This window comes from Polypterus senegalus, chromosome 15, assembly GCF_016835505.1.
Source record: "Polypterus senegalus isolate Bchr_013 chromosome 15, ASM1683550v1, whole genome shotgun sequence".
Lineage (NCBI taxonomy): Eukaryota > Metazoa > Chordata > Cladistia > Polypteriformes > Polypteridae > Polypterus > Polypterus senegalus.
In genome coordinates, this window is record NC_053168.1 from 78,196,029 (window position 1) to 78,220,473 (window position 24,445).

General features: G+C 37.3%; 1 protein-coding gene across 3 annotated transcripts in view; it reads left to right on the top strand.

Annotated features, from left to right (window-relative positions):
- Nucleotides 1–24,445, top strand: part of ppp1r9a (protein phosphatase 1, regulatory subunit 9A) — a 259,164-nt gene that overhangs the window by 126,931 nt on the left and 107,788 nt on the right. For all 3 annotated transcript variants that reach the window (XM_039736777.1, XM_039736779.1, XM_039736778.1), the window contains exons 5-6: nt 4,059–4,163; nt 23,904–24,039. In XM_039736777.1, coding sequence (XP_039592711.1) covers nt 4,059–4,163; nt 23,904–24,039 — 241 coding nt within the window. The remainder of the gene's footprint in view (nt 1–4,058; nt 4,164–23,903; nt 24,040–24,445) is intronic.

Below are 24,445 nucleotides of genomic sequence, written 5' to 3' on the forward strand. Positions count from 1 at the left end.
TTTAGTCTCTTGCACGCACAATATATCAACCTTCCTTCTCTCCATCATATCTGCTAACTCTCTCCCCTTACCAGTCATACTGCCAACATTCAAAGTTCCTACCCTCATTTCCACTCTCTTTACTTTCCTCCTCTCCTCCTGCTTCCGGACACGTCTCCCCCTTCTTCTTCTCCTTCTTCTTTTTCAGCCAAAAGTAGCCTAATTTTCGCCAGCACCCTGTTGGCTAACAGTACTGGTGGCAGTCATTGTTAACCTGGGCCTCGACCGATCTGGTATGGAAATTTGTATTGTTGTCTGCATATTGATTTGGCAAAATTTTACACTGGAGTTATTTCTGAACCATAATTTTTACAGATAACGGGAAACCGTAATTCTAAATAATTTAGCAATAATCCAGACGTTAAATATTGAATTCCTCCTACAGTCAAAAAATCAAATAGTAAGTCTTGGAGCTTACTCAAGGTTGGTTAGCTGCTACAATATCATATTTCTCATTTTCAAATATTCTACTTTTTACTAAAGTTTTCACTCTGGATTACCCTTTACATAGTTAATCTCCTTCTATCTGCCATGATTAAACAAATCTGTGGGTTTCTATTAGCAGAAAGTTAGCTATGCACTGTATTTGTAAAATAGTTCAATTATATATGTAAAATACCATAATACATTTTCCTAAAATATTTTTTCTGAATTATGCAATACTTTTGTGAAACAACACAATAGTGTACCTTGCAAAAATATCTTTTTTTTTTCAAGCAGCTAGAATATTGTAAGCGTCTGTAATTTTCTCTGATGATGAATTATTGGTTTCTTATAATACTAGAACCTCTGGTTGTTTATCATGACAAGTTTTAAAATTACTTAATACAGAGCACAACAGATAAATCAAGTGTCAATTGAAAATGGATTAATGAAGAAATGTGTTTGTTGTGGAGTCCACATAAAGGGTTGTATTTGAAGTAAATGTCAAATTTTAATGTGGTTAGTCTTAATTTACAAGAAAATCATTAAAGAGACTTTATTCTCACTTACCTGAAATCAATGACAGAGAGAAAGAGAGAACCTAAACGAGTGACATGGGAAGCTGTCTCTGCTGATACAGTAACTTATCTCGCTCTAGTAAAACATTTTTTTATTCTGCATCTGTATGCCAAAGACAAGTTAAATAAGTAAAATACGTAGTCCTAAAATATAAAAGTATAAATCTAAATGGATAACTCATATCATAAAAGAAACAGATAAAATAGAAACAAAATGCTACCTGTCTTTTTTGTCCTACCTGTCTATCAGTTGGTGTTGCTTCCCCAATTATCCACTCTCTCTTCTCATCTCTTGTGCCACATTTCTCTCTGTAACTCACCATTATGCTTTTGTCTGATCTGTCCCTCTAAGTCTAAACCCTGGAGTTCCGTTGTAAATGGAGCTATGGATTACTCTTTCTTTTAGCTCAAAGTGACAGCCCCAGTCAGAGGTTTAATTGACCTTGCCACAGACATGTAAGCAAGTCACCTTCCACTCTGCATTCTCTCTGTTTTGAAATGGAAACCCCTACATGTATGCTTTTAAACTTGTTGCTGTTTGTCTTTCTGAAGATTTTATGTTGGTCTTCTTCAGGCTTCCATAGTCATACTTTTGGGGTTACTAGGCAACATTACCATAAATTGGGTATTCTGTGTACCATTTCTCATTCTTAGAGTTTATTGCAGACTTCTTTTAAGATTACCGCTTTATCTCTGTCTCCACGGGTAGCATTGCAGTAAGATTCAGAGGCATGCCCCTTTTTATCTGTTTTTTCAGAGTATCCATTCAGCTTAAAGGGGTCCTTTAGTTTGATCAGCGCTATACACATCTATATTACTAAACAAGGGTTGTATATATGCATGGATGCTAGAGGCCAGAAGCACCGAAATCACACGCGCCTCAGCATCCAGAGTCAAACCCAGCTGCTTCCCAGAGTCAAACCCAGTGACATCACAGAGTCAGTAGGTGGCGCTCAAACAACACAACACAACTTGTAAACTAAACTTCAGGTCACAATACAACTGCCGCCCGAACACGAACGCACACACCACCGCATATACAACCTCCGTTTAGTAATGTAGATCTCCAAGCCGGGAACAGAGGCTAGAAGCAAGCCGTGCACAATACAACCACCACCCGAACGCGAACGCGCACACCACCGCATATACAACCTATTGACGTTGACCAGATAAATAACCAAGTGATTGGATTGCTTCCTGGAGAAAGCCATGTCTTTCTAAGTACTGACAGTGTTGATTCTGAACACGAAACTGAGCATCTTAATTTCCCATTAGAATATTTAAACCCTATTAGCCCGGCTGGATTACCACAACACAATCTTAACCTAAAGTAGGGACAATAGTCATGCTATTAGAAACCTTAATACTAAACAAAGTTTATGCAATGGTACACGGTTGGTCGTGAACAGCATGAGAGAAAATGTTATTGAGGCACAAGTACACATACTGGCAATACTTTTTTGATTCCCAGAATTGACCTTACAAGTTCTGACCTGGAATTTCCTTTTAAACTTAAAAGGCGCCAATTTTCCATTAAGGCTGCATTTGCCATGACGATCAACACATCCCAAGGACAAACCATGGACAAAGTAGGGATTTACCTATCCGAGTCTGTATTTGGACATGGACAATTTTATGTTGCCTTTTCAAGAGTCCGGTGTTCATGTGACGTTAAAGTAAAGGTTTTAACTACCCCATACCAGGGAGAGCTAATTCAAGGACAGGAAACCATCTTTACCAAAAATGTTGCTTATAAGGAAATTTTTGATTAACTATTTTTACCATTTTATGAATTTTTTGTTTCCAATTTACTTCATTTAAACCTTTGCACTCTGATATTTGTTTTACTTATAAGTGCAGCAACTCAAAGACATTTTGGACTTAAATGATATAACAATTGCATTTCAATTTTAGTTTTAACAAATTGGTTAATTTTAGTACAAATATATTTATTTAATTAAATAAACTTTCCCAGGACTCTCCGACCCTCCATCATTTTTCATCTCTCCAAAGATCGGAGGGAACAGAAAGGGATTGCCATTCTTGGATTTGCAATTCTTTAGAGAATTGGGGGTTTACTGGTATTAATATAATACTTCATGTCCAACAGAGATGATAGAAGCCATTAGAGACAAAGGTTTTTAATACCCAAGAGAGGCGTTAAAAAGCAGTTCCACTGGCAACAATATGGCCTGTTCCAGGTCCAACCTCTCCTTGCTTTTATGTCTTCTGCTCCTTTTTCTCATGGTACTTCCTTGCCAGTTAGGTACCATGTGATTTTTTTTTCACTCAAATTCTTAATATAATGATTCCAAATCAATATATTGCAATGATGTTATAAAGAAATGAAGCACAAGAATGTTTAATGTGTGCTGTCATGCTATTTTGAGAGAAACAACCAGATTTTGCTGAGAGGAATATACAGTAAATGTCCTAATTTCTTGTTATGACCTTAGTGCTGTCATGAGACATGAGCAGTTACTGATGGCTTTTTAAAGTTAATGGGCATGCTTTAAGAGGTTTACATTGACTGCAAAGCACTATTTTGCCAACATTACAAACATTTATATAAATAAATTTCATCTGAAATATCAGCACTATTGCAACATCATTTTAGATAAAATACTATTATAAATGATAGATTTAAAAATGTTCATGTTGGGTTGACTTTCAACAAATGTTTAACATCAAAATATATGTATTTTGCACAGAAGAGAATCATCTGATCAGTCTATTTTTTACAGATTTGGATTCTGCAGAAATCAGCAGTACACTTTTCTCAGGTTTAGAAAGGGAATACAAAATGTTGCAAGTGTCTTTAGAGTTCATGCATGTATACTGAGTTGAATATTCTTATATTGTTTAGGATACTTATCTTCTATAATCAGTTACATGTAATAGTTTTCTTTTTTTCCCCCCAATGTCATATTTTAAAATGTAAAACACCCATATAGTTATTTTTTTCTACTTTAATGACACTATTTATTTATTAACTCTTAACTTTTTTCCTTTCCCAAGAATTCAGGTTAATGACCAGATTGTGGAAGTGGACAACATCAGCTTGGTTGGAGTAACCCAAAACTTTGCAGCCTCAGTTCTCAGAAATACAAGTGGCATTGTCAGGTAAAAATACAATAATGTACCTTGTAATGGCTACAATATACTTTCTGATTTAACATAATACTGCAAATTTAAATTTCTACATTTCATTGTACCGTGTTGATGGCAACAGCAATTTAGAAAAAAATTTAATCAGAACATGTACAAATGTATCAAATATTGAGCAAAGGTTGTATCTGATAAGAGAAAATTTTATTAAACAAAGCCCAAGACATGTAACCAGAATTGTAGTCAAAAGAACAGAGCAAATTATTCAAATGTCAAAAAGGTACAAGTAACCAGGGCCAAAGCTAGAGATGTAAAATGTAGTTTATAGACAGAAAAAAGTAATAACCAGAAAATTCAAAACTAAGTAACAGAAATAATAAGTCTTTTACTTTTGAATCCAGTTTTGGACAACCAGGGAGAACACGACATTGACATATAAAACTTCATAATAGTGACATCACACATTCTATGCTCTTCGTCATTCATTCTGGTTATGGCACCACAACTTTCAACAACAATGACAGTTCACAGAAAGAAAGAAATGGCACTTCGGGAGAACAGAATTAATTTATAACAGTCAAAACGGCCTAGAAACGAAACAATGAATATTACTGTTATGATTAATCTGGTTCCACAAGAGAAACTAAGGGCTAGGCCTTCACAAATAGCCCATAAAACTGGTCTCTACCCCAAGGCAAGCCTTGCCCTAGGGTTTGGCATCCCTAGGCCTCAAAAGCTTGAAAGTATGTCTTTTCAGGGGAGAACTGTAAAATCTTCTGCTCGGAGCAGAGACAAGAGCATAAGAAATCTTTATAAAATGTGAAGATTTATTAAAAAAATAGAAAATATAGCAAAATGCTCAAAAGGCATAAAGGAGACAAAAAGGCAATCCTCTGCAAACAAGTCTCAATACATACTGTAAATCAGAAAACAAAGTTATTAAGACAGAGCCAGAAATGTACAAAAACAACAAGATATCCAAATAGTTGGAAAAATCAAAAGGGGGAAGTCACCAAACCACCAAGCATATTCAGTGAATGGCGAGGGACAGCATTTCTCACCTGCCTTTAACTCCACCTCTTTGGGAACCTCTCACAGTATACAAGAAACATCAGAGAACAAATCTAAACACATAGAAACTAGATAAATAAAACTGACATAAAATACATAATTACACAAATAAAAATAAATAGCAATACTGTATTAACATAAATGTTAGTAATTAAATAATTAAAAATGAACAAACAGGATATTAAAAATTAATTTAAGCGTAAGCTAGGGGAAGAAGTCTTGCTTACATATAAAAATTATAAATGGATTCCTTTGCTACAGAAACCTAATACTCAAATAGTTTTTAGTTGCAGAGGAACAGCTGGAAAAAAAATAAAATCCTAAGTCAGATCATGTTAGTTAACAGGCATCCTAATTCATACCATTTTAACGTTTGAACTTTTACTAATAATATAAACTTCACAGTTATAATATTTTCTCTGATATTTGTCAGCATTACATACATGACACTCTTGCAGAGGTACATTTTCCTCACCATTTTTCACCCACCCATGTATCCATCTACACTTCTAAATATACTGTTTCAGTTTTGGAGTCAGTGGAAAATGGAGCCTGCCACCATAACATTGGGCCCAGAGCTAGAATGACCCCAAAATCGAAGGCCAACTCTTAACAGGGCTTGGTCTTACACATTCTCACACATTCACACACACACACAGAGTCTCACGCCCCAAAACCCAAGTATAACAAGACATTTTAATGCTATCAGTGCACATACTATGTGTAATTTTGAAATATGAGAGAAAACTGGAGTTTATGAGGTATAAATATGCAAACACAGAAGGAATGGGCTGACTCCATCCTCACTTTGACTGGTTCAGGAGTTGAATCCAGGTTCCTAGAACTATTAGAAATCAGCACTGTCCTGTATGATGCAATGCTGCCTCCCCACAATGGTATGTCAGCTAATTTCCCACTTAAGTACACTTTTCTGTAAATTAAGAAATATCCTCACATAAATAGCATAAATATTTTGCTTAATTAAAATACTAGCAAGTATATACAAAGTATGGTGTAAACTATGAAGTGAAATTCTGACCTGAAGTTTCAGCGATCCTGGGGACTGTTTTCATATAATCCATGCAGCTTACAGTACAAGTTATTACAAACCCTGTGAAAAATTGTTGCAGAGTCTTCCAAATATGAACCAGCACATATCACATTTCCATGCTTGGTCACACTGCTTGCCCAGCATGCTTCCTAATTACAAAAGAAAGCCCCTCATAATGCTAATGTAGGTAAGTGGCCTTTAGGGTGCAGTATGCTTTACTTGTTTAAGTGGTGTCTGGAAGTAGTTATTCTTAAGTCATAAACGTTAGAGAGGATTCAGTGGTAAACTGATGAAAGCCATTGAAACTCTGGATGCAGTTGAGTGGATTTAATGAATCTTTGAAATATATTCTGTATGTTATGAACAGAGTATTAGTATACCCTTAACTAATTTTTACACTTTCATTTTTACAATTTCTAAATACATTTTGTTTGTCTTTTGAAATGTTAAATTCTTTGCTGGTAGTTGCTTCATGCTATTGCTACAATTTGATTGCTCTTCATTTGTATATCATACTTCTGTGTGTCACATTATTTAAAATTGTTCTTATTTTAATATCCACCTATTGGTTTGAAAAATGTTACTTTTTTCAGGAATATTGTGCATTAGGAGTGAGGGAAAGGCGGTTATATCATGGTCTGACAATATTTTTGACCTTACCATTTTGGATAATGTTTTGTGGTTTTGGTGGGTAGTTTTTCCAGAGACTTTCTTTGGTTTTTGAACCTTGCATTTTAAATGACTATTCTTTGTTTCTTTCCTTCAAAGAGTGTTAATCTTTCTTTTACTGTTCACAGTTTCCTCTGTCCTAGAGTCACAAAGGGGAACCTGGCTGTTTAAGTGTGAATTTGGACAGGGGACATCTGGTACACATATCCTTGAAGGGAAGAAAAAATTTGAAGAGAAAGTGCTAAATTATTTTGGGAATTGCTCAGAAAAGTAACTGCAGAATGGGATTATAGTCTGGTATAGTCTACAGTTTATAAATGTCAACAAGTAAATTTGGGCAAAAAACTCCAAAGACAGGGAAGTGGTACATGGGAGTGAAAAGTGTATGATTGGTAAAACTGCCAGAGATTAGAAAGCTGCATCACTTGAAAATATTCCAAAAAGTATCATGTCACTTACACTTCAAACAGATGGCAAGGAGGGGCTTTAGTAAGTTCTGTACAACACATGAGAATTCCTTAATCAATATTTTAAAAGACTGAAAGTCTATATGAATCCTAGACTTCCAAAAGCCAAATAAAAATATTTAAACAAAGTGATGTAAAGATCTTATATAAATCCACACACTCATGGAACAGTGAGATTGTTGCAATCTTAACAACATTTTTAAATCATTTCTACTTCTACGTTGATAGCTACTGTGACAAGCAGGAGGCGTTGTAGCACCCCAAACCACAGACACAAGTCCAGTATAATAAAAGGTTTATTTTTGCAAAATACCTTTCATAGGCTTCAAATATATCATAAATGAAGCACAACACAATTCTTCTCTCTCTTCCATGGCTACCTGGCGAGGTTTGTCCTACTTCCACCTGACTCTAACTCGCCTGGATGAGGTTGAGTGGCCTCTTTTATCTTGGTCCTGGGAGTGTTTCCGGTGCTCGGACATAGCCCAATGCAAGTACGTCTGGATCAATGAGAAGTCCCACAAAAGAGGAAGTGTTAATCCCTTCAGCTCCCCCTGGCGGCCCACATGGAACCCAACAAGGCTGCATCACGGGACTACAGGTTCCAGCATACCCTTCAGGCATCCGCATAGGGATCCTAACTCAAGGAGGCTGCTACCTAGCAATTTGGTGAACAAATTGGTTAGTAGTAGTCCCCGCATCCCAAATATTTTATATTTGGCCACTTTCTCGGCTTGAAGCTGACTAGGTGTGCTTAACAGCCAGAGATCACTTGAAATAATGGAAAAGTATAGGGTGAATTTTACAGGAGTCCTTAAAGAGAGGGAGAGACACTGACTGTTGGTTGAGAATTCAAGGGCCATTAATGATTGGTAAGCCTTGGTTATGCACTAGATTCCACTAACATCAGGCAGAACCAATATGGAAAGAAAACAAGTGAGGTGAGTAGAGCTGGCAAGAGGCTGAAAACAGGTAGAAAACAGTATGTGGCCACTGATAGAAGAAGCTTTGGAATAGTAAGGTTAAAGAAGACTTCTATTTAATAGGAGCAGAACATCATCTTAGATTTAAAAAAGTAAATGTTTTGTTCCTTTTCAAAAACATGCAGAAGAAAAAATGCCATTGTTACCTGGCCCTTTATAGGCAAACTTAGGCTCATGTGTTTAGGGGCACCAGAAACCACAACATAAAGTTCTACCAGCTGTCACAGTAGTAAAAGCAGATCCTTCATTGACTAAGAATGTGGTTATAGGGCTTAACTGGACATTTAATAGCTGGTTCAAAGCCACTTTATAACAGAAGGTAAGTGAATCTAGTCTGGATTTAAGAGGAGAGTGCTATCATGGTTGGCAGGAAGATGCCAAGGTAGTAACAGAGACAAAGATAGAGAAAGAAAGATGAATTTGAGCCTTTGTGCAAGTCTAGGAGTAAATATAGAAATGTTATACTTTTTTGGACTCATTGGCATATATCCTGAATGTGGAGAGTTGTCAATAAGGACTCCACTTTATTATAGAACATTGTTCTCATTTTGTGTTCCGTTGATATTGATTCAATTTAACTTAATATCTAGAAGTAAAAAATGCAGAAAAAGAGCACAATCAAGGCTTTGGAAAATAATGTGAATTGCCCAGGCTGAATGAACTTCTGAGAACTACAACGTTCAGGTTTAAAAGTGGAATAGACATGTCATGTGCTATTTCATGGACTAACAACATGATTTATTATTATTATGAGGTTTATACAGTAGATAAGCTCAATATACTAATGAGCAATATTGTATGTCCCAATATGCATAAAATAATTCATACATTGCTGAACTTGATTAATTCAGTTCAGGATGAAGAGGCCAGAGTCTATTATGCAAGGAAGAAACCAGTCCTAAATAGCATACTGAGTCTTTCTCGGGCAACACTCAGGCACACTCACACTAACTGATATGTGACCATTTTCAGAGTTGGCAGTTAACCTGACCCCGCTTCTTTTTCTTTTGGTTGGAGGAATTAGGTTCATGGAACTAAAAGCTGCCTTTACCCGGTAAATTATAAATGTCTTACCAGAAAGTTGGAAATAAAAGTTCTGAAAACCTGGTAGCAGAGCAGCAAAATATCTTCATGAGTTTAGGGTATTACTGTTGACCAACCATTATTATTATGTCACTGAATTTTTCTTGTTAAATTGTGGGTAAAGTCTCAGATCTCTTGAGGGAAGTTTTAGTAGTACTTCTCCAAATGATGTATTTTTCAATCATTAGTGTTAATTAGGCAAGAATAAACTATGTTTACCAGTTACCTAAATTAGATTAAGCAGGTTGAATAATGGATGGATAGATACTTATCCTTTGTATTTGTATTGCATACAGTTTGCTGAAATGATCTAGCTATAATATGGCAGTACTAATAAGGAAGTGGTTCCATATTTGGATTGGAAAGAATGGACTTAAAATGCTCCCAGACTATCTTGCTTGTCCAGACATTATCTGGATTAATGCATGTTATGAAACATCACTAGTAAATGTCACTTTCTCCTTTTGATACCTTTGATGTTTTAAAAAATAATTTATCAACTCAGTTCTAAAATTGACATTTTAATCTGTAGTGGCTTGGTGGTGCAGTGGTAATGCTGCTCCCTTTGTGGAGTTTGCATGTTCTCCCTGTGTCTGTGTGGTGCTCTGGTTTCTTCCCACTGTCCAAAGGCATGCAGATTTGGTGAATTGGTGACGTTAAATTGTCCCAAGTATGTGACTGGAGCCCTGTTTAGAGTTTGTTCCTCCCTTGCACTGTATGCCAGTTGGGATAGGCCCCAAGCATGATCCTGGTCTGGATTAATTAGGTTATAAGATGATATGACATTTTAATCTCAGGCATTAAGAGGCAGATATAATTGTAAAAAATATGTGGAGTTAACAGGATTGGACCTTTTTTCTTCCAAGTTTCAAAAAATATTTTTCTACTGAAGAGCAACTTTAAGAAGAAGCTTGTGTCTAATTCTGTTGTCTTTGCCAGCCTGAAGCTCACTGTGTGTTGTATTCATTGCTCAGCCCCCATTAAGAAACACAAGCATTCTGACGCAGCACTTAAATTTAGCAAATCTAAGCCCACACATCTAGAATTAGTAGGTTTGAATAATTATGCAGGCTAAAGAAAGCATTAATTACACTTTTCAGTTGGCAGTGTTGTAGTTCTGATATGTCATCATGCTCTAAAAGTATGGATACTTCTTTGTTCCTTTACTTTTTACTGTCAGCATTTCCTCAAATTCGCTTCTTGTATATTCAGATAAAATATTATTATCAACAAAAAGTTAAACTTCCAAATGTAATATATTAATTGTACTTCAGCTTTCAAAAATGTAACTGTAGACTGCTGTAGCACTAAACAATAGCGCTAAAATATCCAAATTTAAAATTTTTCTGTATTTTTTATTTTATTTTTCATCATGTAATTCATTTGCAATAATTTTAGTTTTACTGAAGGGTTCCTGTGAATGAAAAATAAAGTTGATCCTATTTAAAAATAAACACTCCCCCGGTCAATTTAATTAATTACGATTAACATTACTTCCATTTGTAGGCTGAGTGGATTCTACACAAACTACAAATACAGCACAAACAGAATACAACAGAGAAATATAAATTACATAATCCCCAAAAGAATGTTAGTTTAAAGAAAATATACTATGTAATATTTACATGTTATATATGTACTGTATATACAAAGAAATACACATTCACATTTTTCTTTAATTGTTTTTCAGTACTAACAATATTTGCTTAATGCAGCAAAGGTTTCTATTTTCAGATTCTACACTCCTATAGTTGAACCTGTATTTATGACGTATGGCTGATCTTGTCTGTGTGCACTTTCTTAGTTTACTAATTGGAAAACATCTTTCTGCCAGTAAGCGTAGCAGTGAGCCAACACTGACTTAACTGCAATTGTGCTGTCACATTTATTAATTTGAAAAAAGTCTTTGGTAATTTCCTGCAGTCTATATAAAAATAATGATTAATAAAATTCAACAAACTAAAAGGCAGATTTTTAGAAAAAACATTATGTTACTAAATAACATTCACTACTTTCAAAATTCAACCTGAAAAAATAGTAAAAGCTTTGACGTATGGCATTATATGACACTGTTCAGAATATGAGCCAGGGAAGGATAACAGTCCATCACGGCGCACATGCATACAATTAATTTGGAGTGAACAAGAGAGCACGAGGGATATTTCTTAGCATTCTTTGACAACAGTGTTGCACTGCGTTCAGCGGGATGGAAGAAATTTAAGAATTCTGTCTGAAATACTCTGCAGTAAATAAAATGAGTTTGTAAATTTAGGGATGTCATAAATGTTTAGTTTATAATTTGGATAACAGTACAAAAGCACACCAAAGGAATACAGACACAGCTGTTTGTTCACTTGATGGTTTAAAAACTTACACTGTGCAGCTTTTCTTTATTGAACTTGTGCCCTCTCCAGCACTGGTTCCTGTCTTGAGCCCTTTATTCCCAGGATAGGCGTCACCTTATGATTCTTATTTGGATTAAGAGAGTTTGAAAATAATGTTATGTTATTTTGTTGTACAAATGCCTATTCATACTTGTTTGTATGATTTTCCTGCAGTTAACAAAGTTGATTGATAAATTGTCTACAGTGGATTTTGTATAGCTCTCCATCCAATGAGTACTTTTTACAAAGTAACTCAGGATACCCAATCTTCCATCTCACAGACTTTGTTCCTCTGACATAAAGTATTACGTTAATTGGTAATACTGTTTTGAGAAACAAAAACAATGCTGGGATTGAATTTCAAAGATTATCTTGTAAAGTTTTCATAAATAATTGTTCCCTTGATACACGTTGAACAAAAAGCTGATGTTTTTGACTTTAAAAAGGCAATTGTATTGTGTTCATTTTATTATGCTTGGGAAATGTTATATAGGACCAAGCTTATAACAACATACCGTAATTATGCATGTAAATCAGCCATGTCATTCTGCTCTGCCAGCACACAGGGATCAGTGTTTTATATCTTACAGTAGTACTCGTAATATTCTCATTATGGTTAGCTAATGTACCCCTCAAATGAAAATACTGCTTTTTTTTAAATACATTCAGTCTGAGTGGCTGAAGAACTGATCAGGTCATGGCATGAGATATGCCTGAAGCAGATTGGCAATGTTCTTACAGTGCACATGTGTGAAAGCTCTGCACATGGCTGCTACAGCACCATGATGCCACACTGGAAAAAAAAAAGTTAATTTAAACCCATCACAAGGTGAATTTCCAGGATATATTTGGTGAATAAGGTTACCAGCAAGTACAGCATATTCACTGCAAAAATGCTTTATTGAATTTTGCTGTTCAGTGCAATAGGCTAACAAAGACATTCAGCGCTACTGTTTTGCATTCAACCTGACAAAAACTTGGAAGCAGTAAGAACTGTGATAGTTATTTTGACAGACCTAATTATCTTGGTATTCTGTGACAATTTGATTATACAGTATATTAGAAATACTCAGATGGATAAGTGCCCTTTACAATGTTGATATTAATGAAAATATTGTCAGTTTTAAGACTGACTTAGCATGGTGACTGCACACAAGGTACCCATAAAGATCTGTGGAATACAGAAGTTTTGAGGTATAGTTGTTATAATGTTGAATATAACTCAACTTGTTGCATGCTGATCAGCAGATGAAAGTAAGAACTTTAGTTAGTTAATGATAACCCAGTGCATCAATAAAGTAAAAATAAAAACTGATATGTGGTAATTCTGCAATTTATATTCAGAATGTCCCTCTTCTTACTGATAATGAAGGGTATTCTTTGTATTATTGTATTTTACATACTGTATGTATTGCTATTAAATTATTGCTACTTTTTAACTGCATTTTGTTGCTTACCTTATTTCACAAATAGCAAAGGTTTTTAAGGAGACTATTTAATTACAGTACTTTGAAAATAATACTAATTTATTATTCTAAATTTATTAAGAAAAAACATAGGTCAGGGATTCTCTGATCGACTGTCTGCTGATGAAATTGGACATTTTTCACAAAAAAAACTTGATTGGCGATCTGTTAAAAGGCTGATCAAAAAAAACTAATATTTTTCAGCCCCTGCTTTTTTAAGCTTTATGGTAATTTAGTCACAGTGCTCCTTTTTGTAAAGTATTACGGTAATTAAGGTAGTAGGTGTTTATTTGTTTCTCTTTTGCTGTAAACTTCCTGCCAGTAGTGTAAACAAATAGCAGCGAATGTAAGCTTGTTTTATCAGTGAATGAGAGGCGATTGGTATATTAGCCTTTACTTTAAAGAAAGTGGAGAAATAAACTGAAAACAAGTAACTGGAGAAGTCATCCTGTGCAACTAGACAAATGGCAAGAACAGCTACTTTAATGAATTTGGACCATTATTTTGTCCTTTAAATTAAAACAAACACAGCTTGAGGTTGGACAGAGAGCTTATTTAAAATGCAGCAGCTTACACTTTTAATTGGAAAAAGGAAAGATAAGGACAGATTTGAAATTGGTGCTAGTAAACGACAGGCTTTTTTTTTTTTTGTAAATGTACTGTGTTTATTATTTGTTGCTGTGTGTCATACAGCATACGTTTTGGTAAGAAACAAGTGCTACATAATTAAAATGTTAATCCATATTTATAAGTACACCTCAAGAATTCCGAATGTTTAGTTGATACGCTGAACCTCACAGAATTGGAACTTATCCTTTGTTTTTTCATACATTGTGCCATTTCTTGGAAATTTCATAATAATCTGCCTCAGCAATTTTTTCATAGATTACGAACCTTTTTAAATGAAGCACCTTTTAAATGAAAAAGTTCTTATATTAACGTTTTGCTTTTTAATCCTTAGATATTACTAGGCCATTTTTAATCTTAATCAGGCCTAAAGGTGAGCCTTTGCTAGTGAGCTAAGGTGTCTAATCTTCTTGACGTTAAGTACAATATAAATACTAATCTTTGTGTTATAAATTATAGAAACCACTGTCTTTTATTATTTTTGATTAGAAGATAAAGCATTTTATAATAAAATGTAATCTGCCTTTTGGAATTCAGATAATATGAACATATTTAAAAGCATTGTTTTACATTTTTCATGACTATAAATGAAATGTTAAATAATGCACACTTCTCTCATTTAAAAAAAAATGATCATTTTTGCACAGAGTTCAGAAATGAAATCTTCAGTGATACGCAACATTATATTTTATAAGTTAAAGAGTCTTTTGGATTGTGTTGGAATAGCAAGAGTGATCCCTGAAATAAAGACTTCACAAGTTACATAATAATGTACCTGTGTTTTCATTCATCCACAATTAGACGTGATCTTTGTCTGTTGTGTCCATTCCCTTTTGAGTTTGACTACTATGGTCTGTAAATGCATTTTTCTCCATCATGCTCAGATATGCTAAAATTGTTCTTCTGTTTAAGCCCAGTATTGCTTCAGATTATTAAATCTGATTATTAAAACAATCAAATAGTTATTTAACATTTGGTAGATTAAGTTTGTGCAAATTTAGAAAGCCTGTTTTTCTATTTACAGTATTTGACAATATTGTTTATATTTTCAAGTTAAATTGTTAATCAATCGCAATAGCATCCTAGAATTGTAGTTATCTCTGAGCTTGATTTTGTTTTTGTGCCTGAAGTGGAATATACATCAAATTGACTCTATTGTATTTGCAAGTGCACTTCTTATATTGTTCTGCATATGAACCCATTTTACTAGCTACAGTAGAATTCATATGCATTTTCTAACCTAGTTACTGTGTACTGAATTTCACGGAGGTAGGAACACCAGACCCTGACATTCAGACATGCTCTGTTGCTATGCAACAGCCATCTCCTACATTACATCAATCTCCCCGATTTCCCATGATATAAAACGTTTGGCCAGTGGCTAACAGTTTCATAGCCTTGAAACTTCTTTTGTGTTGTAATAGAAATCAAACTGAGCTTGAGTACTTGACTGCTTTATTGTTTTATGATTTATTTTTTTTTTCTGTTTTCATCAAAAAATTTCTTCAAATAGATTTTCTACTCTGTCAACTACAAGTGTGACTTCTTTTGAATATTTAGCCTATTAATCTTGTTCAATTACTATCTTGATACCAGCAGTGTGTTAACTTTGTGAAAATAAGTGCTTGGGTTGATGGAGGTCATAAACTGACAAGTAATTTTTTTCCCTTTTGACGAAAGTGAGTATGTCTGTATGTATGTATGTATGTATGTATGAATGTACTGTAACATAATTTTAAAACTTTTTTCTTCTCTAGGTATTCCAGTTCTACTGTCACATTCCAATTACCTATGTGTTAGGTAGATTAGAGATTAAAAATTCACCCAGTATTTTCTAGTGTGGGAGTTTGTGGTAGTGTCCTGTTTAAGGTTAGTTCCTGCCATATATCTCGTGCTGACAGATTGCACTATATGTTCCCACAAATGTAATATTAGGCTTAATTATTTCAGGTGGTTGGAGAATAAGTGAATTTTCATTACCAAAAATATTATCTTGAATAAATGAACTGTTAGTAACTTTATGACAATTCCACTTAGAAATAGTAGCAGCGAGTATATACTGTAGTATTAAAAAAAAAAAAGGATCTTTCCTTATTAGAAGAGGAAAGACACTAGTGGTAACATTAGAAGAGGAAAGACACTAATGGTAACTTGAACAGGTTTTGAAGGTTGTGACAGAAGCCAGCAGCAAGGGAATTAAGTGGAACAAACAGGTCTTTCCTTTAAAACAGGCCAGTACCTTCTTTAGAGCTGCCGAAGCCCCCAGGCAAGAGATTTGCAGGAATCTAGTTTTCTGCAAAGGACTGGCAACTGGTGGTTGACCTGGAGGGACAGGTGAAGTTCACCCAGCATATAGCAGTCACTACTTGGTGGCCAGATATTGTCCTCACCTCAGTAGCTACCAAGCAAGTTGTTCTGCTGGAGCTGACGATCCCATGGGAAGACTGTATGAATGAGGATTTCAAGAGAAAACTCGCCAAGTATCATTAATCGCAAACAAGACAGTTGGAGAACAAGATGCCTGCCAGTAGAGGAAGGATGCATGGTCTCCCTTGGGTGATTGGGGATTGATTGGCAACATCACAAAAGCAACTAAGAAAGGCTCTTGATGGCGGTGGTGCTACAGCGGAGAGCCATGGAGCTGAAGTAGTCTATTTGCTACATTGTCACAAGCTGAGGCTTGATCGTCCTGAGGTAAGTCACCTACAGGAGACTGTATGCTGTGGAAAGACCCCAAACAATTGAAGAAACAGAGAACATCACTGAAGATCTGTCCAGAAATGTCACAAGAAGTATTTACTCAGTCAAAAAATATAGTGTAGACTGAAATGTTAGCTTCCAGATCTAGTGAAAAAGAATCATAACAATTCACTGTTTCTGTATATCACCTTATTAAATTTAAAGTAATCACAGGACCTGGAATTTTATAATTGATTTCTAAATGGAGATCTAGCATTTGTCTATTTAGATTTAGCTCAATTATACTGTTGAAAAAGTTGGTACCATTAGTTGCACAGTCTTTATTGAACATATTTTATAAGTCTTTTTGATTGTGTTCTCCTCAATGTATCTTTTGATAGGTGCTTATTAAATAAATTAGACTTTAATTGAAATTTTCCAAATTACTATACTATGCATGTTGTAAATAATATTCTGGTACCCCCCAAGGCAGACATGCTACACTCACTATGACTCACTATGACTTTAGACTTAATAGTGGCTTTTGATACCAATGACCATAGTTATACTGCCAGTAACTGTTCTAAATTGGTGTGCTCCATTTTATCAAATCATTGTCAATACTTTGAGAAGTCTTGTGACAGTGCTGTCTCATTCCAGTCTGCATTTAGGAGAGATCTGATTCTGACATTTGATTTCAGGGGAAGAAAGTACTAAGGAAATGGTAATAAATCAAAATACATCTATCTTCACAAGATGTGCTTTGTTTTCAATAGAAAAATACATTTTAAATACATATTGTGGATGCTAGGGCTCGCTGTTGCCGTTGAACTCACCAGACTGATGTCCCAGACACACGTGTAAAAGCACAAGAAGATTTTAATTATAATATTCTTCCAATAAAGTGCACAAAGCACTGCATACTCCACAATTCTCCCTGCATACTCCACAATTCTCCAATAATAAAGCAATACAATAATCAATAATCCAATAAACAATCCTCCACTCCCAGCAGCTCCGTCCTCTACCACCCAACTCCGGCTCCATTTGCTGGATTTCCTTTTTAAAGTCCCTGACCCGGAAGTATTCCATCTCTGGGTCAAACGCCTTCTTCAGGTTCCCTGGAAGTACTACAGGTTTCCGTCCTCCTGACTCCTAAGTACTTCTGGGTTAATGTCATCGTAATATCCCCCTGATTCTTGATGAGCTCCCCCTGGTGGTACCCATGGCACCCAACAGGGCTGAAGAACCAGACTTCATGTCACATGCTGCCCTGCGGGAGTCCAGGGAACCATTGCTATCCAAGGGAGCTGCCATCTAGCATCCTGGGGGATGTATCTCATGCAAAGGCTGTTTTCTTCATTTGAGGAATTTCCCGGCCTGTATGTCTATTAGGACTAGATGTTTTAATTCCTTTGTAATCAGGACAGCATTGATTTCTTAGGTAGGACTGGAGGTGTCTTCATGGGTTTTCATCTGGCAGTGTTACTGCCTCCAGTACGACACTTCAGTTGTGTACTCCGGGGTCATTGGGTGTTTCGGCCTTTATCATAATACACCCTTGCCTGAGGACGACCCACCACAGGCTGATCAGACCTGGGTGTGTGCCGTGCTGGAGGCTCCATGAGCAGCCCATACGGTCTCATTCCGCTTCAGCCACAACCAATGGCTGCTTCTTATGGCGGTATCTGCCAGCTCCTTGATGGTCTTCCGCTGAGCCTGCCCACTGACTCCTATCTCCTTCAGCAGCCTCGTGGTGGAACTAGCTACGAAACCCCTGCAGCTGGGCTGGATACTTTCCAGCCCCGGTCCTCTGCCTCATCTGCCAGGTTTGTATATCACAACTTTTTCCTTTCTAATGCCTCATCGATGGCTTCCTTCCATGGGACTGTCAGCTCCACAATGAACACATGTCGACAGGATTTAGACCAAAGGACCAGGTCTGGCCGCAGGTTTGTTATTGTGATTTCAGGTGGGAACGTTAGTCTTTGATTTAAATCCACTTGCATTTCCCAGTCTCGAGCTGCATTCAGTGGACATGAGACTGGAGACGCTCTTTTTGGTCGGCTGCTTCTCCCCCTCACAGACAAAAGATGTTTGTTGCCGAGAGGCAGTCTCAGCTTCCAAGGGTATGGCTTTGGTAGTTAACCTCTTGCTGATGGTAAAGCTCAGCATATTGGAGTCCACACTCCACAGCTCGCTCCAAGTAATCTTTCTCCTCTCCACACCAGCGGCCTTTTCTTGGCTTGGGACACAGCCCTAGCACATCTACTCGCTTCCTCCTGGTGGCGCACCTCCTCTATCACCAGGCGTTGCTATTCTAACGGGTTAGCCTTCTGCCATGTGGGTGTTGTACACAGGCCTAGGCCCCCTCTGCTGGTTTGGACTTGTCCCACTATGTCCTGATGTCTCAGGACAGCCTTTGCCTGTGCCACTGCTGCTCCTGGCCTCCACCTCCTCCCTGTTCCCAAGGTTTGAGCAGCGCCTCTGACCAAGGGATCCCTAGATTCCGTGAGGGTCATTTCAAGCCTTGCTTTGTAGCATTTGTACTCTTCTACCAGACTTGATATTGGAAGAGAGAGCGCTCCGTTGCCATATAGGCCTATGCTACTGAGGCATCTGGGTAATCCAAGCCACCTTCACACCTGCACATTCACCAGCCTCTCCAGCCGCTTGGCATGGGATAGGGTGACCTCATAGATGGAAATTGGCCACATCAGGAGGGGTAACAACCCAAACTGAAATCACCAGAGCTTCAGCTTCCCTGGGAGAGCAATATGGTTAATTTACTTTAGGCCGCTGATAGTGTCCTGCATGAGTTGTTCCACCTGTTTGGAGTCTTTTAGCTCTGCATTGTACCAACGTCTAAGGCTTTTGATGGGCTTTTCCAGGATTGTTGGTATCAGCACATCATTAACATGGAACCTCTCGTTGACAAGCTGGACCTTAACGATGGAGATGCTGCAGGATTTTTCTGGTTTAATCTCCATTCGTGCCCATTTGATGTTACCCTGGAGTTGTCCAGGAGGACTCTGGTGCATGCCTTAGTTGATGTTATAGTTGTCGTGTCATCCATAAACGCCCTGATCGGAGGAAGACGCAGCCCGCTCTTTAGATGTTCCCCTCCAACCACCCACCGTGAAGCGTGAATAATTATCTCCATTGCCATGGTGAAGGCCAGTGGGGAGATGGTACAACCCACCATTATGCCCATCTGCAGGGACTAGCAAGCAGTTGTTTTATCTTGGAGTATAATGCAGAACTGGAGGTCCTGGAAATAGGCTTTTACCAGCATTGTGATGGTTTCTGGGACATGGAAAAAGTTGAAGGCTGTCCACAGTAACTCATGAAGCACTGACCCAAAGGCATTGGCCAGGTCTAAGAAGACCACATGCAGATTTTTCTTAAACCTTCTTGGCCATTTATACAGTACTTGGTTCCAAATCATACTTGTGTGCTGCAGACATCCTGAAAATCGTCTTATCCCTGTCTTCTGCACAGAGGTGTCAATGTAGTTGTTCTTCAGCAGGAATGCTGACAGTCTTTGGGCCACAACACTGAAGAAAATCTTTCCTTCCACATTTAGTAAGCTGATCTTGCGGAACTTTTCTTTAGGAATCAGGATCCCGCCTGCCCTTCGCCAAGCCTTAGGTACGATTCCTTTTTCCCATGCCACTTTCATCAGCTTCCAGAGGTACTTTGAGACGCCTAGGGTGTTCTTGTAGAGCCTATACGGAATACCGTTTGGCCCAGGGGCTGATGCTGATCTTGCCCATCTTAATGTGGTCTCAACTTCCCACCATGTAGGGGGTCTTTTGTCCAGCTGGTGCTCAGGTGGTTGGATAGGTGGCATGTCCTCTGGGATGGTGACTGGCACATGCCTGTGATTGTCAGAGTTGGTCTTGCTCAGGTGCTCCTCTAATTCACTCATAGGTACTTTAAGGGTCCTGGGTTTCTCCTTGACAAAGAGATCTTTGCAAACTTGTAGGGATCTCTGTAGATGGCAGACCTTGTCCGCTCTTTCTTCTTACGTTGTTTTCTCAAGTGTTCTGCTCTTCACAGTGTTACAAGGCGCTGCTTGATGTCGCCCTTTAGTGCCTCAATTCCTTTCCTTTCCTCTTCAGAGGCCTTCTTCCATTGTTTTCGCAGGGATCTTCTGTCTTTCACAAGTCACTCCATGTCTTGCTGCCTCCTGGACTTGAGATGGCCTGAAGGTTTCTTCTGAGCTCTGAAGTTCTTGCTTTTCACTCCAAATCTCTCAGCTCCATAACTGTATATAATTTCTCCCATCTTGTCTAGTTTCCTTTTGATGTCCCCTTTCAGATCTTCTAAGAGATGGATGAGGTCAGAGTCACTGGTTCTCCACTCCTTTTCCTGGCAGGATTTGGGCCACAGAATTTGCGGCTTTCGTCCACCCAACTTCCTCTCAATTGCTGACTGTGGTTGGATTGGGTCTGGGCTCTCGTCCATTAGTGGAGCTGTGCCTGGCTGAGCTTCGTCTGGGGTTTTGATACCCTGTGGACTGTGGTGAGTTTCCTGCCACTGGGCTTCAATTGACTGATTTGCCCTACCTCTGAAAAAGTATTGGTCAATGCGAGGTCCCTTGGTAAGCTCTTTCAGGCACTTCTTCCTGCCTTGATGGATCTTAAGACCCTACTCTGATGTTATCTTTTTCCAGCCACAGATACAGCTCTGCAACTTGTGTCCTGCCAGTGCTGTTTCTCCATCAACTGCCATGCTGATTATCGATGTCATTGTCGTTTTCGTTCCGAGGTCCATTACCGTGTAGTCTGTCAATGAGTCATCTTGTGCCCCTGCTCTCGCAGACTCAGGGGGTATTCTTCCTCTTGAAGTTTCCGTAGCAGTAGTTGGGTGGATCTGAGTCATTGTGTTATGACCAAAACCTGCCGAATTGGGTAGCTAGCCCAAGCCAGCCCCCTTGGGGTCTATTCCTTCCTGTCAGTAGTCTCTTCAGGCTGTCACCAGGTCTTTCCCGGGTTGTCAGCTGCCCTTTCACAGCAGTCACTGGTTTCAAGCCAGATTTCAGTATGTCTACTAGGACTAGATGTTTTAATCCCTTTGTAATCAGGATAGCATTGACTTCTTAGGTAGGACTGGAGATGTCTTCATGGGTTTTCATCTGGCAGTGTTACTGCCTCCAGTACAACACATCATCAGTTGTGTACCCCGGGGTCATTGGGTGTTTCGGCCTTTATCACATACACCCTCGCCCGAGGACAGCCCACCACAGGCTGATCAGACCTGGGTATGTGTCGTGCTGGAGGCTGCTTGAGCAGCCCATATGGTCTCACTCCGCTTCAGCCACAATTTATGGCGGTATCTGCCAGCTCCTTGATGGTCTTCCGCTGAGCCTGCCCACTGACTCCTACCTCCTTCAGCAGCCTCGTGGTGGAACTAGCTACGAAACCCCTGAAGCCCACCTCTACTGGATGCACAGACTGAAATCTGTCACAATATACAGTATAAAATGAAAAGTAGTGAAAAAAAATCAAATTTACGAAAGCAGATTTTTTTAAGTAACAATTTAGTTATATTTTTATATGGCTCCAGACAAAGTGCCAATGTTTAGATTTTACTCAACTTTGCCTTTTTATTTTTTTATTCCTTGACAATTTTTGAGAATTTGTTTACTCTGTTTTAAAACAGAATTTTCTTATTTTCTCCTTAACTTACAGGTTTTTGTCAATGTTTCTTTTTTGCTTTCTTTTCCTTACATTCCTGAATGGTAACTGAGGTATGGTCATATTTTGGCAGTTGGGCATATAATTAAATTGATGATTTCACCGTTTTCCTCTGCTTGCAGTGTGCCATTTACTCTCATCAGTCCATGAATTTGTATTGTCAGTAATCCGTCATGTCTAAATTTCCACTAAGCTTTGGAATAAAATCAGATTATACTAAAACTCCAACAGTTGATAAAATAGTGTATTTTAGACCATAACTTGAAAAAATGAAAACAACTGCTTTATAATTCAGTTAAAACTAAACCCAGCTAGTGGCTAAAGGCCAGTGGCTTCCCATTTCCAGAAACCACTGTAACTTCTCACCAGTAAAATGTCTGATATCTTTTGTCCTCTATTTAGTTATTTTCATGTGTAACTTTAAGTAGAAAATTGACATTTTTTCTTATGGTGTATATCGTAAAGTCAGTTAAATGTATGATTTGAATTGCTGTTACTCCCCAGTAAATGAAAAACTTTTATATAAAAGAGTGAATTGGTGGTCGAGTGAGTTCAACTGCTACCTGATAGTACTTGCATCTTTGATTTGACTTCATTTTGAAGAGCCATTATTGTGGCATATGTTTCTTTACTGTATATTCACATGGAAGAAATGCTTAAAGAAATGTTTTCAGGTTGATCAGCTTCTGACATCTGCCCTGATTTGAATGTTTATTTATTTATATTTGTGTTTTTCTGGTTGGTGAACAGAGTTTTGCATGTCTTCTTCATAATCAAATGAAAAGCTTTTAATCTGCTTAGTAACATTAAATTAACATTGTGTTAATGAATTTAGAAATATGTGAGGATGCCTTGCAATATACAGGAATCCTGCCCAATGATGGTTGCAGTTTTGGTTTCATTGCTGCTGAGATGCTTTGCTTTCAGAAAAACTTACGCTGGAATGAGTGATTTAGGAAAATAACCAATATGCAAATTATCAGTAGTTCTTCATGCACCACAGACTTTAATAAGGAAGTCCTGTATTTAAATAAATTGCAAAAATACAATTTATGATTTCTATAATTCTATGATTTAAGTCTTTAAAAAGCATATAATTATTATGAGTTAGGCAAAACTAAGGAAAATGTGCAAATCTTGTAATAAACAGACAGATGAAACTGTGAGAAGTTCAGGCCACATCTTTTCCCTACTGTAATACACCCGTGGATTTAATATTTTTGGTGTTTTCTACTTTTATACAGTATATACATTTTTAAAGTACTAACTAATGCTCTTTTCTTTGAGAATAGTTTTATACACTGTAATCTGTATAAAATAAAAAGGGACTAATTGAGAGTATATAGGGTAATGTGCTTAGTCTAAATCTGATTAACACATTGCAGTACTTGCTCTTATGTCATATAGTACTATAATAAATATTAGGTGTTTATTGCTTTAATTAAGATATTTCTACAATTGATGTGAATAAGCAATCAATTTAAGCTCTTTTTAAAACTTCTTTCACTTTTCTGTGTTTATTTAAGAATGCTGAATGGTAGTTGAAAGTGACCACACTTCACTTTCTTTACAGATTTCTTATTGGGCGAGAAAAGCCTGGTCAGACAAGTGAAGTCGCTCAGTTGATCAGGCAGACACTTGAGCAGGAGAGGCGACAGAGAGAGCTGATGGAGCAGCACTATGCACAATACGATGCGGATGATGATGAGGTAAGTTGATCTTAGGGTAGACCTTCAATTAGCACTGGCCATAACTTATAATGTCAGATCAGATAGTGTTGAAATCAAATGTTTGCCCCCAATAATGTAAACATTTCCTTTATTTCATTCTATGGTTTTCCCAACCTCACACTTTTAAATGTTACAAGAATTTTCTCCAAGAGGAGAATTACAATTTTTTACACAAATTTCTTTTTAATGAGTAATTTCTTTAAGCCAGATCATCATTCTGGGTTGATGGAGGCATGGTATTTTATGTCATTAGCACCTCAATGTGCCATATTTATTTTTGACTATTGATTAACTGTGCTGCTGATTTTTTGATGATGTCCTTATCTAAACTTATGCATATTAAGTAGAGTATTAAATTTATTTTATATTGTAAATGTGATTATTG